The sequence below is a fragment of the Podarcis bocagei genome (genome assembly GCF_964188305.1).
Source record: "Podarcis bocagei genome assembly, chromosome: 1".
In the NCBI taxonomy this organism is placed as follows: domain Eukaryota; kingdom Metazoa; phylum Chordata; class Lepidosauria; order Squamata; family Lacertidae; genus Podarcis; species Podarcis bocagei.
The window spans coordinates 96,088,405-96,104,120 of NC_138125.1; the positions used below are offsets into that span (position 1 = coordinate 96,088,405).

Below are 15,716 nucleotides of genomic sequence, written 5' to 3' on the forward strand. Positions count from 1 at the left end.
AAGAGAAAAATAGATACTCCTGAAAAGCAATAGTTGGAGATGATTGAGAGGGAAGTGTCCAAGGCTGTCCCAAGTATAAATTACTGTTTAATTGAAGTTTAAACTGAGTTTTTACTTCAGAAAACAAAAAAGGGGAGTTCTGTTTTGACAAAATGATAGTTGGATCTCCTTTGTTTTGTTGCACATACCTCCTTCATTTAGATCGGACTTATTGTTAGCATACATTACTATTTGTATGTGCTTGGCCTTAATTGGCATCATTTTGGAAGCGGCCAAGGGAACAATGCTTTTCATTCAGGCACATCTCTGTAAAGAAATCTGTGTCCAGGGTTAATGTGTCCTATAATCTCTAATTTTACATTCCCTGGCTTCCTTCCATATGTTAGCAACATGAGAACTAGGTCACAATTTGTGTGTTTTTTAAAAAAAACTCATTTGCATAATATACCATAGGCATTCCTAGCTGAGGCAGTGAATGAATTACATGGAGACGGGAGCTGGATGTGCTAACCTCTGATAGTTTATAAAGCAACTTGAATTTCTTAATTGTATCCTTTTTGTAAAATAAGGGTGTTTTTTATGTGGCTAGATTTGACTTTTATACATTTAAGCTGATGCAGTCTTTGGCGTTGTGGTCATGAGGTGATATTTCTTGTTAGACTGGTTGCTTGGTAAACTTCTGTGCCAAGGAAATGCAGTAGCTTAATGAAGGCAAAAATATTCATTCTGCAGTTATTTACTGGCTTGCAGTACTTGTTGAAGAACCAAATCTATCAGAGATTGTTACTTCATTCAATACTAGGCACTGAGCCAACTACCCCAATAACAGTGATTCTCCATAACCGGCTGTTATTGAAATGCTCATTACAGATTATTACAGGAATGACACAAACACTTGATAGCCATTTAAATTCTGTAGTTCTGTTCCATTCTCTGTTGAAGTGTTCAATGGCCATTTCATTCAGAAGATGTAAGTGGCATGAGGTGCTTTGCAGTACCTAATTGTTGTTGTTTTCAAGTTTCCACCCCACCTTTAATTTGGCTGCTTTACACTTTCATTTTGAGATGAAGCTGGAGCCAGTTTATTTTAACAGTGAAGGACAATTTCAGCCTTTTGTAACGTGGCCCTTTATCACTGTAATCTGTTATATGCAACCTTTCTTTGCTATTAGCCAAACAGTGCTTTTCCACTACAGTGGTACCTCGGGTTACATACGCTTCAGGTTACATACGCTTCAGGTTACAGACGCCGCTAACCCAGAAATAGTGCTTCAGGTTAAGAACTTTGCTTCAGGATGAGAACAGAAATCCTGCTCCAGCGGCGCAGTGGCAGCGGGAGGCCCCATTAGCTAAAGTGGTGCTTCAGGTTAAGAACAGTTTCAGGTTAAGAACGGACCTCCAGAATGAATTAAGTACTTAACCCGAGGTACCACTGTATCTCCAGCCACTATGACATGTAAGAGACAACTTTATTTGTGTTAGTGAATTAATTAATGTGGTTAAGATGGAAAGTTCTTAAGTTCTAGTCTGTCAGGTAATTGTACAACTCTTCTCATTCCTCCATCAATCCTGGCTTTGATTGATGAGTGTTCTATTTTTACATGCCATGGGCTGTTCTCTTCTTATTGGTTATGTTGCCATTGTAAAGCCTTTGGAGGCCTTGAGGGAAAGGTGGCGTATAAAAATGTTAAATAAACACAGTTTGATGCTGGGTAGCAGATAGTAATTGTGTTCATTGTAGCAAACATAAACAGCCTATTGGTCTATGTCTGCACCTACTGCTCCAGCAGGAAATGAAAATAACTTGGTTTTCTCCTGGCAAATGCATTTTGTGACCTGTAAGGGTCAGAATGAGAGAATCAGTGGTAGCTTGGCTAGCCTTTTATTTATTTTATGTTGCCTTCTGCACTGAGGCTGTGATACAACAGTCTCTTAAGTTAGCATAAGAAATAGATATACTCTAATCCTCAAGAATATCAGTTTCTTTCTTTTTTAAAATTGGAGGTTTGTTTTGCAGGCTCAACTAATGGAGCAAGAAATGCTTCCAGGCATTAGGCTACACAATTAGAGATAGGTTGTAACCATAAATTCATACTTGATGTATCTACACTGCACATGTAAGTGTTGGGAGTGATAGTTTAACTGGGAAGTTTAAGAAACTGTCATTAAAGTCCCAACAAAATTCAATTTGCAGCTGCCTGCTATATTGAAACTGGACAATGTTTGCAGTAATATTGTATGTACAAGGGAAGTGTATAGACCCTTATTTTTATAATTGCAGAGTCACGAAATGTTTTGAGCACTGTTCTTTCCCCAGTCATTGCAAGAACTTGAAGCAGCACTTCATTAAACTCATATTTGGATTTGTGATAATGGTCTTTGTGTGCTTAAGACCTTCATACATGTCATATTAAACCTGAGCTGCTGCTGTGATGCTATTGTCATTACTTGGTGGAGTAGGTGCAAGTGGCTACCCCATGTGCTTTGCAGTTGTCATTTTGCTACATGTCGACTGCGTGGAATAATATAAAATTTTACCCTTCCTGGGCTGCAGTAGTCCCACCACTCACTTGATTTTGCTTTTCAGCCCATCCAATTGTTTGCCTGCTGCCACACCTCTTCATTACAGATCATTGAACAGTGAACCTAGCAACTTTGCCCCTTGGACAAGGTGACACAGCATTAAGGCTGATTTTTTCGCGAAGAGGAAATGCAATGTCACTGCCAACAAACAGTAAGCTTTATAAAACAAAAGTACTTTATACACTGCCTCTCTGTAACTAGGCATTTAGAAACCTGATCTTAATACATTTAACACTGTGCTTCTTTAAAGATCTTTATTGTTCAGTGTTAAAGTAGATTAGGTTAAACCTAACGTGTCATATAGTGAGAACTAGTGAGCAGCCTTTAGAGGACTTCTAGTTGTCTCCTTTACCAGCATGCAAAACTGGTGACATTGAACAGAAACAGAGATTACGTATCTTAAGTTTTGTGGTTAGTTGAATTATGAAAATATTAGTGTCCACACTTGGGTTTATTTTATTTTCACCATGGGTCACGTAGTGAGCAAATAGGGGCTGATAAATTCAGGTTAAAAAGATTAACAACCAGATGCTAAGCATGTGTACTTGGAAGTTAAGTTCCGTGGGAATTAATTCTAAATAAGCATGCTTGGAGTCAAAACATTTCCAGCTACTTAAAAGCTACTGTGACTGCTGTAACGTGGAATTTCAGATAACTGAGCAGTTTGTAAGTGTACAGGTTAACCTAAAACTGATGGGCTGAACAAGCAGTCTTCCTTGTTTATATTAATTTACATTCTGATTAAAAGTCCTTAAATACAGTGCAACACATCTTTCATTAAAAAACACTTGATCATGGAAGCGAAGAAATAAGTATACTCATAGCACATATATGCAATTGCTTTTATTTTTTTAATATAAAAATTTATTCTAAAAACTGTTTAACACCTGGATTTTTTTTCCTCAAAAAAACAATGCTTCTACCACCTTCTCCAATGCTAGTTTTTCTCCCCTAAAAACCAGCAGTGACACAATACCCCTATGAAATGGACCTGCATGTTTTTTTCCTACCAAGATATGGCTGAAGCTGCTATATGGCACATTGTTCAATAGTTTGGCGCTTCTGAGGCATCAAGAGCTCCAGGTCAGTGACAACACGTTCTGAGCACATCAGCGGGGCTTGGGTTGGAGATCTGCAGAGCACATGGGCTGCTACCCATTTGTCCTCAATGTGCAATAGAAGCCATCTCCTGACATTCAAGTCAAAGTTTAGAATACTGTCCCACTGTAGAGGATTCAGTCTTCCTTTTTGGGGAAGCGGTGAGGAAGCCAAGCAATTGTCAAGCATTCCACTTTCTCTTCCACCTTCAAGCATAGTGTCAATCAACTGTACCATTATAGGTCCTGTTAAGCTTGTTGAATGTGAAATCTAAGCTATGGGTGGAAATAGGTTTTCGGTAAAGAGGGTTTGAAGCCTACAAAAAAGAAAAAAAGGAAGTGATATAAACAGTGTATTTACAGGGAGATTAAACTCTGGACATGCAAACCAAATGCAAGTTCCGTTAAAATCAATGGAATCTCATTTGTTTTCTCCTCCCCTTAATGTTATTTTGCTACTCTTTCCCCATGCACTCCTAAAGTCTGTAATAGTGTTGTGTAGGCCTAGGTGATGTATCAGTGCATCACCCAGGACCAGTATGACAGCCAGACTGTGACAGAGGCATCACCTAGCACTATATCGCTGGTAAAACCACTGTCACTTCTGAGTCCCTCTGCCATGGGGGGGGGGGCTGGCAGAGGCCAGCTAGTTTGTTGCTTCAGGAGTGACTGACTAGAAGAGCCCTCCAGTGTGAAGGCGGAGACAGCCCCCCCCAACTGAGCGAGCCCTGATGCCTAGCTTGCTTGGGTGGGGGGGTTGCCTCTCCCCACCTGACCAGCTCAAGGAAGCCGTGCTGTCTCTCCAAGCAGGCAGGGAGCAGCCAAGCGCATGGAGCCTGAGAAGCACATTCTCAAGCTCCCTGCATCTGTCTGCCTCGTGTCTTCTTCATGGGGTGACCAACCGCCCCAAGAGCAAAGCCACAGCCTGCCCTCCTGGGCAAAGGAAATTGGAGCTGCCAGTACATTGTGGCTCTTCAGCTGCCGCCAACACAGCTGCTGCACATGTTTGCGTCCCTCCACCCAAGCCACCTCTGCCTCCCTGCACACCATTCTGGTCTCAAGCAGCCCCCATGAATCCTTCCCTGAACATAGTAAAGCAAGACTTTCCCTTCCTGCTCTCTAGTCTTCAGCGCACATTTCTTCCCACCCCTATGCACTGAGCCCTTTTCCAGCTCTTTCCTGGTTTCCCCCCATGAAGTGAATGCTTACCATTTCATATCTTGCCCGGGAACGCTCACTTTGGAATCTGGCAAATTCTCGCCTGTCATGAATAGTGACCAGCAGCTTCCAAATTGCCAAGAGGACAATCCCCAGGAGCACAATGCTGCCTACCACAGCCAGTAAGATCATCATGGCATCAGGGGCAGTGCTACACTCTGGCAAGGAAAAGAAAGGGACCCGTTGATTATCATTGACAAGGACACTATCTAAATCCAGTGTAAACATAAGAACTTGCCTTTTCAAATACAGGTATTTATCAAGCCTGAAAGGTTCAGAACCAACAGCAGAATTATGATGCAGTATTTCAGAGACAACAGTTAACTAGTAACATATGATCAGCTCTGCTAATTCATATATATTGTTGCAGCAGCAGAGTTTTTATATATCCCAAATCCAGCAAGTGGCTACTTCTGTGCACATATAAAGTCACTGGATGGGTAATTTCACATGTATTTTTGCTTGCTGCATGGGACAGCTCCATATATAGCATTTTTAAGAATGGGTGGGGAACCTCAGCCTGGGCTCTTCCCAAGTTTCACCCTTTCCTCAGCCACTCTCTTCCCAGGCCACATTCTATTTCACACGCTCCTTGAGCATGTTTGCCTGGCTCAGAATGTGTCCTTGAACTCTGATAATGCCTCATTTGTCTAGGTGGAAGCTAGAGAGGGGAATGTGAGTGCGTATACAAACTGGCCTACTTTACATAGATAAAATTTACATCCGTTGCTCTGCCCCGTCCACCACTGGCATGCAGCCCCAAAGTTGCCTAGAAAGGAAGGCCATCTGAAAATGATGCCCCACCCACTTCAAGCTCACAGCTCAGCTAATTTGACAGGAGACCAAGGCCGGTGGGCACAACTGCATTCAATTTCCTAAAGCTAAGGTAGGGCACAATATTGCCTAACTTATTGACTACAAAAAGTATTAATTTTTTAAATTTTAAATCCAATATTGGACTCTTTCCCCGAAGTCTGGAGCCGTTTAGATCAGGAGCTTTAGATTATCATGCTATACCATTGCTTATCTAGATTCTTTTTTACTTTGGTCATAGTTAGACTTAAAAATAAGGGTGGGGATTTGGGTCTAGCCAATAAGCTCCAATTGGCTCGGATGTTTCTTCTGGCAAGAATGCTTGCAACACTGAGGTAAGTTGACTTCATCATCCCATCACACAAGGTCCTTCTGATGTGCTCCAGATGTGCCTGGCACTGATTACTGACCATCAACCTTCATCCCCTCTCACTAGTATTCTGTGGACCACTCCCTGTGTGAATCTGTTCTTCTGGCTTAACCTACAAGCAGTTTTTCCCCCCATAGTGAAAAATAATTAGTGGGCAGAGCAATCCAAACCCCTCTTGTGCTCAGCTAAGCTGGCCTCTTGCAGGCTGCCTTCAACAGAGCAATGCAGAACTGCCCCTTTGAAATATACAGACACAAGTGAGTTCTATGGGCAGCCACTGAAAGGTCTCAAAACACGGTATATGGGGGGCAGGGAGGCTGCTGAATCACTGCACCATCTCCAGGCTGGTGCAGCAATTTAAAGCCTCACTTTCAGCCCTGGCTGTTGTGCATGGCAGGGCTGTGGAAGTGGCCCCACCACACTAAAGCCCCCAAAGGGGAAAGGCTTGGTTCGCCTTGAATACCTCAAACTGCTCGTGTGTTTTCTGCACATCTGAAAAGGGAAAGAGTATTTAGGGACAACATCCAAGCTCTTGTACCCTTAGTGGTGTTAAAAGAAGCAAAATATTCTAAGGGATTCTCCAGTCAAGTTCACAACCAAACTTTTGCCTTGGTGGTATGGACAAACAGCACAAAGCATGTACGATATAACAAACCTGGTTCCTTGAGAACAGTAATGTTTGTCTTTCCACTGGTGAGTTCCGTGTAGGTGAACTTCATCACACAGTCCTTCACTGGGTAAGCACACAAGACTGAATGAGGGTCATCAGTTTCTGGAATAAAAAGTAAGACAATCTTATTTATAACACAAAGATTTAAAACCCTAGCATATTGCGGCATATGTTGAAAAGCATTTTAACCTATAACATATCCCCAGCATTAGATGCTCCCTTTGTTTTGCTGGGCATTTGTTCAGCGCATCAAAACACATGTTTGAATTACCATTATTTTGAACCCAGAAATGGAAGAATATGTTGAGATTCTAAGTCTCTTGGGTCTCTGGATTCCTTTCAATATGACGGCCTTCCTGTTGGTACATATGGAGCAAATTAGGAAACCATTCAAATGTCTAAAATTGTTGAAACCATTAACATAGTAGGTGAAAGATTGACTCGGCTGCATGCCTAAACATTTTGAAAGCTATGGATAAACACAACTCCAAGATTGCAAAGGAGATGTTGGTATGGCCCCACCCTCCTTAAAGAGGAATTTCTATGTCTCTCTGAAAGAAGGCCAAACAAAACTGAAACTTGGAAGGCTTTTTTTGGAAGAGGAAGTTTCATTTCCTTATGCCAATCTCCATGGAGGAAGTAATTGTCTGGAAATAAGCTTAATTTTGCAATCCAGTTGGGGCACAGGGAGTAGCGGGGAGATGGAGATTAAAATATTCAACACTGATAAGGTCAATGTTGTACATTACAGAAAAACATGCTGTGATAGATAAGCTGAATAGGGTCAAGTGAAGGCATTAAACTGAATAGTTATGTGGATATAGCAGAAAGTAAAAAATAATATTCAGTAGCCTAGGCCAAAAGCCTGACAATAAAGTTTTGTTTCCACCACACACCAAAACACCAAGGCCCCTCAGACTTACGAGTGTCAAAGCCTGGGTGTGAAAACAAGGAAATCCCATTTACCTAGCAACTACATGTTTATAGGTGAGGCAGGATTGTATGGGAGGACTGGCTCTTCACGTATCCATGAGCAGGTTACTTTCCATCTGCCTGTGCTCCTGCTCCCATGTTAAGAATCTGATGTCTTCCCTTTTCATCTCTCTTACTGTGTGAGCATTTGGCTGCTTGGCAGATGGCTTGTGGACCATGTCAGAAGCACAGACCTTTGCAGTAGCTTCTGTCTCAAAGATGCCTGAACCTTCATTACTCCTGTTAGCAGATGGCCCACAAATCCCTACCTGTACATGTACAACTTCAGACCAAACTAAGAGCAACTGGTATACAGACATACAGACATTCAGTCAGGAGAGGAATCAAATATAACCCTGCTAAACATCTTGAATTAGTCACATTTAATAAATGAATGCTCTTCAAACTAATTCTTTAAAATAGATTCACTAGTGCATCACTGGAGAAGTTCTGATGGACCTTCTAAAACGGATGGGGAAGTTCATGGAGGATGAGACACCTAATCATAATGGAGGCTATGCATTGTCTCCATGAACTATGGAGGAAATTCTGTGCCCCCATGGTCAGAGGTAGAATAATTCTGAATTGTTGGATATTGCAGGAGGCTAATCTTGTGCTCAGATCCTACTTGCAGGTTTCCCACAGGCATCTATCTGGTTGGCCACTGTGAAAACAGGATGCTGGACTAGATGGGCCATTGGTCGAATCCAGCAGGCTCTTATATGGTTGCTGAATTGCATCTCCCATCATCCCTAACCATCGGCCATGCTGGCTGGAGCTGATGGCAGCTGAAGACCCAACAACCTCTGGAGGACCACGGGTTCCCTATCTGCTCTAGAAGTTAAACTAGTAAACGTTAACCAACAAACACAAACTAGCATGGGGACAATCAAAGAAGGACACCTTCACCACGGTATGGTTCTCCTTTACATACACAGCACAACAGGACCATGATCTATCCCCACAAACAGCATACGAATCAATTTGGCTAACCTGACCCAACAACCTACCCCCCCCCCAAAAAAAAACAAGCCACACCGCAATCAACTGAATGCAGCCAACCAAGCTTGGGACCGGACCCCTAACCTCTCGCATTATCAATAAAAATAAATACATACACAAAGGACCTACCCATGTGATGCTGATACAAACCCCAACAGTAATAATAGGCAATAGAACAAAAGAACAGAATCTCCACTCTCTCTTTCCCCCAAAATGCAGTATGTCAATGACAAAAGTGTCTCTCACTAAATGTAAAGGAACTGTGAAAAAGACTGAATTGAAAGTGGAGACAAAGATTTTTTTGTTAAAAAATGAACGGTTAAGGTACATCTGTTAACAAAAACTAATTAAAACAAACAACTTAAGTGGTATTTGAGGGAAAGCAGTGTATCCCACTGTTTCTCATGCTAGTTGTTTGGAACACTGCTAAAACCAAGTATCAAGTTCACTTTTTGAGCAATAAACCAACAATTTGTAAAGGCTCCTAGGGTCTGATCAGACATTCCATCTCATCATTTTTGAACCCAGCTACAGATTTTCAGAAGAATGCACACGAAAGGCCTATCTGGTTTAGGCTAATAACTAAAGCCCTAATAACAAAAGGGAGATTGAGAAAACGAGGCTCCTAAATGATGCCGGCTTCAGTGCCAAGGGATTGCACTCTGTCTGTGGATTCCTTTTGCTTTCCTCTTGCCTTCGTTTTTGAATACTCCACAGACAACAGTCTCATTTTGAGGCGCAAAATGCTGACAAAGTGGAGATGTTATCAAAACTGCAATCAATCCACTGTGTTTGCATTTCAAAAATGTGCTGAATGGTTTTTATCGCCAGAAATTGCTTGAAGGGTCATTTTTGAGAGAAAGGGGAAAGTCGTGGGAGGAAGGGAGGGGGCAGACACGGCTGTTTCAAGCAGTTTCTCCCCCGGCCCCCAGTGGATCATATAAGGACAGGCTATTATATGAAATGAAAAGCCCCTTAAGATGGGTTTGCAGGAAAAACCCATCTATAGCAGGTTTGGCCGCTGCATGTGAAGGTGAAGCAGAAGGGTCCATTCTCCTATATTATTCAACTTCTATATGAAGCCAGTGGGAGCTGTCATCCAGGGATTTGGAGCATGGATGGCACACATATTTCTCCCCATTCCGTCTGAATCGTGAGAGGCTGTGAAAGTGTTGAACCAGAGGCTGGATCCCAATAGGACACTCTGGGGCAGAGGTGAGGAAGTATGTTTGAAGGAGTCCAATATGATCACTATGCCACCATAGTTATGCTCTGTCCAAATTGTGGTGGCTACAGAAGCCAGAGCCCATGCCTCTGTTGGGACCCCATAAAGGAGCAAGTAAGGAACGCAAATGTTTCAGTTCAATTCTACCCTAGACTTGTAAAGCTGGTGCAAATCACTTCCCAAAAGTGGATCTCCAGAATTTTTCTGTTTGCACAGGAAGAGCTTTGCATGCAATTCAGCACAATATTGGCTACGTTATCTCTGCAGAGCTTAAGCATACGAGTTTGTAAAGCAGCTTCAAACGAAAAGAAAAGCCTGCATTTCAGCGTTATCTGTATGCATGTTGTTATCTGAAGTTAGCTTTTTGCGATTGGTAGGCATCTGTATTTACACAAGTAGCCAGTAGGGCTTTAAGGGGCATTTTTAAGAACACACACACACCCCGCACCTCTGTCAGTTTTGGATACCATTAATGAAAGAATATGGACTTTTCTCCCTAGGAAAGTGGGTAGATAATGGAGTCACATTTAAATAGCAAACAAAATCACCACAGACAGACAAAGAGGAAGAAAAAAAGTATGTTGCAACATTTGCATTGGCAAATAGACATTGTCTGTGAACTGGCGGGAGTGGGGTTGAGCCCACAAGTACAACTGAGCAGCTACAGCTGTGATGGTCCCCCCCCCCCCACCAATGCCACACACACACACGAAATGGAATGTGACAAAAGGTTTAACACAACAGAGCTTGAAGTCCAGAGATACCAAACTACTCAGTTCACATGACAATGCACTCCAGACAGAGAGCGACTGGCTATATCTGTTGCCATTAGATCACGCAGCAACAATTTTCTTTTAACTCAGAGGTGGACTGCAGCTCCCATCAGCCCCAGTCTGCATGGCTAATGGTAAGGGATGTTGGGAATTGTAGTCCAGCAACAAGTGGAGGGCAACAGAAGGACCATTGCTGCTTAACTGAAACAATTGTCTCCTATATCACTAGCCAATATATCGATACAATAGATATATTGTATAGATACAACCTCTCAGCTACTTTTCCTACGTTACGCACACAGTTATTATTTAATGTTCCTTTCCCTTACAACTCTAATACATCCAACCATTTGTCTACATTTTAACGAAATACATTCCATATTCCCTTTCCCCTAAAGTGATGTGACTTTGATAAGCAGCATCGACTTCTGCCAGGATTCTGCCTAGTTTATCTTGCCTGTACTTACTGAGAACATCCACTCGAGTAATGATCTCGTCCCGGCAGTGTTTTTGGCAGGTCTGGTTGTCAGCCAGTCTTCCTGAGTTAAACAGCATACACTCAATGCAGTCCCTTAGAAAGAGGAATGAGAGGAGATTGATAGACTTCCCTTCAAATCATATCCGTGTGCAGTGGAGTCTGCCCCCATAGGGAATGGGGCACTGCCCCACCAACCTCCGCCAGTCCCCACCTGCCTTCTTGCTTAGAACCAGTCCAGGGAAGTGGCACTGCCACCAGCTTCCTCCTCCTTAGACTCAAGTGTTCCCATCGTAGAACTCAGCAGGAAGGAAAACTAGAATTAGTGGGTTCTGTCTGTCACTGGTTTTGTCTATCCTCTCTGGCTCCACCTACTGTTGGCCTCCCTGTCTTCTGCCCCACAAGTCTCAGTGCACTGTAGCAACCACTATTTGCCTGGGGAAAAACATGGTCAGAGACTTTTCTCAAAATAAAACCTTTCCCCTCTGTGGCAACCACATATAAAGGCTGCTGCTGATTTTATTGGTACAGGGGACATGGCTACACATTTGTTTCTTGTATGTAAGGAGAAATGGTTCCCATTCAAGAAGAAATAGTCACTCTCTAAGAATATGTCATAAGAACCACAAAAAGGATTTGCACTGGGAAATTATATTTAGGACAGTCCTATTTTGTAGAAAAGGTATCCAACCTTTGGAGGCTAATACAGAGAATTAGCCAGTTAAGGCTGTGTAAAATTGAAATGAAAAATAAAATGCATATTGCTTCAGATCATTTTGCATTCTTTCATGCATTTCATTATACACAATACTATTAATTCATGCCTGCACAACATATGAACTGTCAAGCTGAAAACACAGCATACCAGGCACATATTACAGCTTCATAAACCTGTTTTTGCTATATGATTTGGAACTGGGGGGGGGGGATGGAGGTTGTCAGATACCTGACAGGTTCCAGTACAAGAGCAAGAAGTTGCATTCAGCTTGGGGGTGGCAGGGTGTCACCAGCTGTACAAGCCTGAACAAGTGCTATTAAGCAAAACAAACATCCATCAATGCAAGCTAAATGGATGTTAGAACTATAGAACACAGCAACATATCAAGTCAGATCATTGGTCCTTGTCTATGCAGACTGGGAGTGGTTCTCCAGGCTCTCGGCCAGGACACATTCCTAGCCCTGCTTGGAGATGTCAGGGATTGAACCTGGGACTTTCTACTTCCAAAGCAGCTGCTCTCCCACAGAACTACATCCTTTGCTGCCTTGCATGAAGACAGACGGTGGATGCATGATCCTGGGACTGTTGAGTCTCCTACCCTCTAGCTCAAATGGATTTCCCCCAGTTCTACCTTTTTAACTGCTGAGGCCAAAAACTGAGCCAAAGACTTCAGGTGTGGAAAGTACTTCAAAGCTACGGTCTCATCTACAATAAGCCGCAATAAGCACAATGGACTCATGGATGTAGTCTTAGACATGTCACATGTCTCCACTGCAGATTCCCCAGCTGAAAAATGGGAATACTGATGAGCTACCTCACTGGATTCTAGTGATAAGTAAAGTTCAAGCTGTGATGCATCATTGCTTCCTGAATTTTTGTAGGTATATCGGCAGGTGGGATGGACACCAATGAAGCTGGAAAGCGACATAATGAGGCACTCTCATCAAGTTGTTATTTGAAGGGTTTTCACTCTAGCTAGCTCACACAATACCTTTTTGTGCTGCAGACGCCTGGGCAGGTAGGGCATTTTTCACACGTTTCTCCAAAGGCACCTGGTTCTGTGCACTGGCATTTCCCACAAATGCAGTTGCCTCGGCCGCTGCACATCTGGCCATCGTTGGAAAGGCACTGGCCCGTCTCTGTCGAGCAGTTGCAGTTGTCCCCAATGTAACCACGGTGGCATTTGCACTCCCCACAGTGGCACTCCCCATGACCTAGAGGCAAATTAAACAGAGCAGGCGTCACTTATGCTGCCAACAAAATGGGGACACAATTCCAGAAGACAGCTGAAAATCCAGTTAAGAGGCAGTAATGCTACCCAAGAGCCAATGTGTTCAATGATAACAAGTCTTAGCTCAGCCATAGACTCACTGTGAGACTTTGGGCACATCACTGTTCCTCACTGCTGGTCTGAAAATGGGGTATCAAATGAGCTACCTCACAGGATTGGGTTGAAAGCAAACACATTAAAGATTGCAATACTGTCTAAATTAAAAGTGTTATGTAGTAGTAAAAGGGGCAATAGCAGGAATGAGTAATTAAAAACTGACTGTGGAGGGAGACATCACATTCAGCAGAAAGTGTCACCTACAAACTATGGTGTTGTTCTCACAGGCTGCACATGAGATGGTAATCCCATCTGCTGTCAGCTGTACCCCGTCAAACTGCAGGTGGGGACTCACTTTACTGAATCCTCTCCACAACAACCCAAACCAGCCAACCAACAAGGATAAACAAAGTACATGTAACATACTTCTGATGCCGACAAAACAAGCCTTGCCATCCTCTACATAGGAATGTAGCAAAGCCCCAAATCATCAAGCTGGCCAGACATCTTATTTATAACACATGTATCTCTTCCCTCCTCCTTTCAAGGGTATCCAAAGATGGTCCATTTTACCCTCAACCACTGCTCTGGAGATGCCAAGTTCCTGCAAGGTCTATCAAAGTCTCTCTGGGCTAATGGTTGCATGTGCAGAATGTGCAGAAAGTAGAGGTCCAACAGGACTAGCCCACCCCTTGGCCTCTAAATCTGCTTGGGGGGGGGGGAAAGAGAGCAAGTTTAGGGGTTACACAGGGAGTTGGGGGGGGAGAGAAAGTTCCATTGTGGAGATGAACCTCATACCCCACTTAGCACTACATGGAATTCCACTCTCAGGCTCAACTCCAATACACTCAACAAAGGCTAAAATTAATTGGCATGAGAATAGCTACACAAGGACCGCTAGACTCAAATGTAAAAAGTAACAAGGCTGTACATTTGATATGTTCCGGAATAAAGGACACTTTTAAAATGGGTGGCATCTCATTTGTATATCCCACCTGGCAAGCTTAAGCTGTACAGCATACAAACCAAGGGGCTAAGCAAGAAAACTAAAATAGAAGCAAGTTCCTAGTTATTGTTTCAAGTGGAGCAAAAGTTCAGACACTCTCTTTTTGGCTCTTGATTATTTCCTGATGCAGCTGAAGGAATATGTTCTTAGTTAAACCCCACCCTCTTTTTTCATCCTCGTCTGTTTTGCACTAACAAATATTTAATCTTATTAAATATTTTCATCTCAAGGTCTCTTTCCTTGTTTTGAAATAACAGATTCTACTTTGCGCCAACACCAGCAAACATTAAAAGGCTACTACAGACCTTGCAACACTGCTGTTGACAATATTTTGCAGCAATCTCTCCCTGGAGGAATCATTTCTTAGCTGCTTATGATAAAAACCATTCACAGAGGTTGCAACTTGCTATTTAGGATACTTGGAAATAAGAGGATCTTAAAAAGCAGGCGTATCTGAGCCAACCAAACAACTCCAGGCCAGCCACTTTGGGATGTTCAACATATTTGAAAAGTAGAGGTCCCTGGCTCCCCTCCTTAGACATTTGGGTGGGGGTTGGGGTGTGTGGAATCTGCAGTAACCTCCGTACTAGAGTCAATGAGGTTACATTGGAAAGAAAACATATATAACATAATGCCTTGATTTATTTAACCCCCCCCCCACTCTATTCCAAAGGTGAACAGCCTTTGTTTTAATGTATTGCTATCTCATCTGAGCCTCACAGCCGCCTCTGTGGAGTAGGTTAGGCTGAGGAAAAGTGACTTGCATTGAAAGTTTCGTGGCTGAACCCAGCACTCACTCCTGCTTTCCTTGTACATGTCTCCTGGAACTGTAAGGGCTTTGGACAAGGACTACATCACCCTAAAGTTCTGCATAACGTGAAGCAGGATGGAAGAGGTACATTAGCAGTAACCTAAGGGCTGCAGGCCATTTCAACCTAAGAGGTTGTGGATACAGCCCCACCAGAGTTTCTGGGAATCCTGTGACTGCTGCTTGACACTCCAAAACCAGCATCACTTCCAGAGCGGCACATAACACATAAATAATAAACAAATTGTAGCAAAAGCGCTGGAGTGCTGAAGATGGCTTATTACGCAGGCAACAACTTAAAAACATCCAGGAATATAGACTCTGGTTCAGCTGTGAAATTCCTACATAGGGTTAAAGCCAGTCAACAAGCTCATGTCCCCCATACCCACCTGACATCATAGGTGACGTCAGGTAAAGAAGCAGCTACAAAGAAAGACTTGCAAGCTTGCAAGTTAGAAGTTATTTTGCTGTCGGCAAGCCCCACTTTGTCCACCTGAAGGTGGCACTGATGGCAAGGTTGACTGCCAAGATACTAAACCAAGTGGTGTTTTGTTCATTTTTAAAAAATGAATTATCAAATGAGACTGTCCCTCCTCTGTGGTAGCAGGTAGCTACTGTGGTATGTTATTAAGTATGTCACCACCCAACTTTTCTGAAAG

General features: G+C 42.9%; 2 protein-coding genes across 3 annotated transcripts in view; one reads left to right on the plus strand and one right to left on the minus strand.

The window, feature by feature from the left end:
- The window catches only part of UMPS (uridine monophosphate synthetase), a 60,795-nt gene that overhangs the window by 13,342 nt on the left and 31,737 nt on the right, over nt 1–15,716 (plus strand). Inside the window, exon 7 of one of the 2 annotated variants that reach the window (XR_014006518.1) lies at nt 2,588–3,467. The exons of the other annotated variant lie outside the window; for it this stretch is intronic. The gene's annotated coding sequence lies outside the window, so the exon portion shown is untranslated. Of the gene's footprint in view, nt 1–2,587; nt 3,468–15,716 lie in introns of those variants that run through there. 2 annotated transcript variants of the gene reach the window in all.
- The window catches only part of ITGB5 (integrin subunit beta 5), a 79,713-nt gene continuing 67,408 nt past the window's right edge, over nt 3,412–15,716 (minus strand). The window contains exons 11-15 of the mRNA XM_081188488.1: nt 12,908–13,130; nt 11,191–11,294; nt 6,737–6,853; nt 4,890–5,056; nt 3,412–3,997 (exon numbers count right to left, since the gene is read on the minus strand). Of these exons, the coding sequence (XP_081044614.1) occupies nt 3,902–3,997; nt 4,890–5,056; nt 6,737–6,853; nt 11,191–11,294; nt 12,908–13,130 (707 nt within the window). The 3' untranslated portion in view covers nt 3,412–3,901. The remainder of the gene's footprint in view (nt 3,998–4,889; nt 5,057–6,736; nt 6,854–11,190; nt 11,295–12,907; nt 13,131–15,716) is intronic.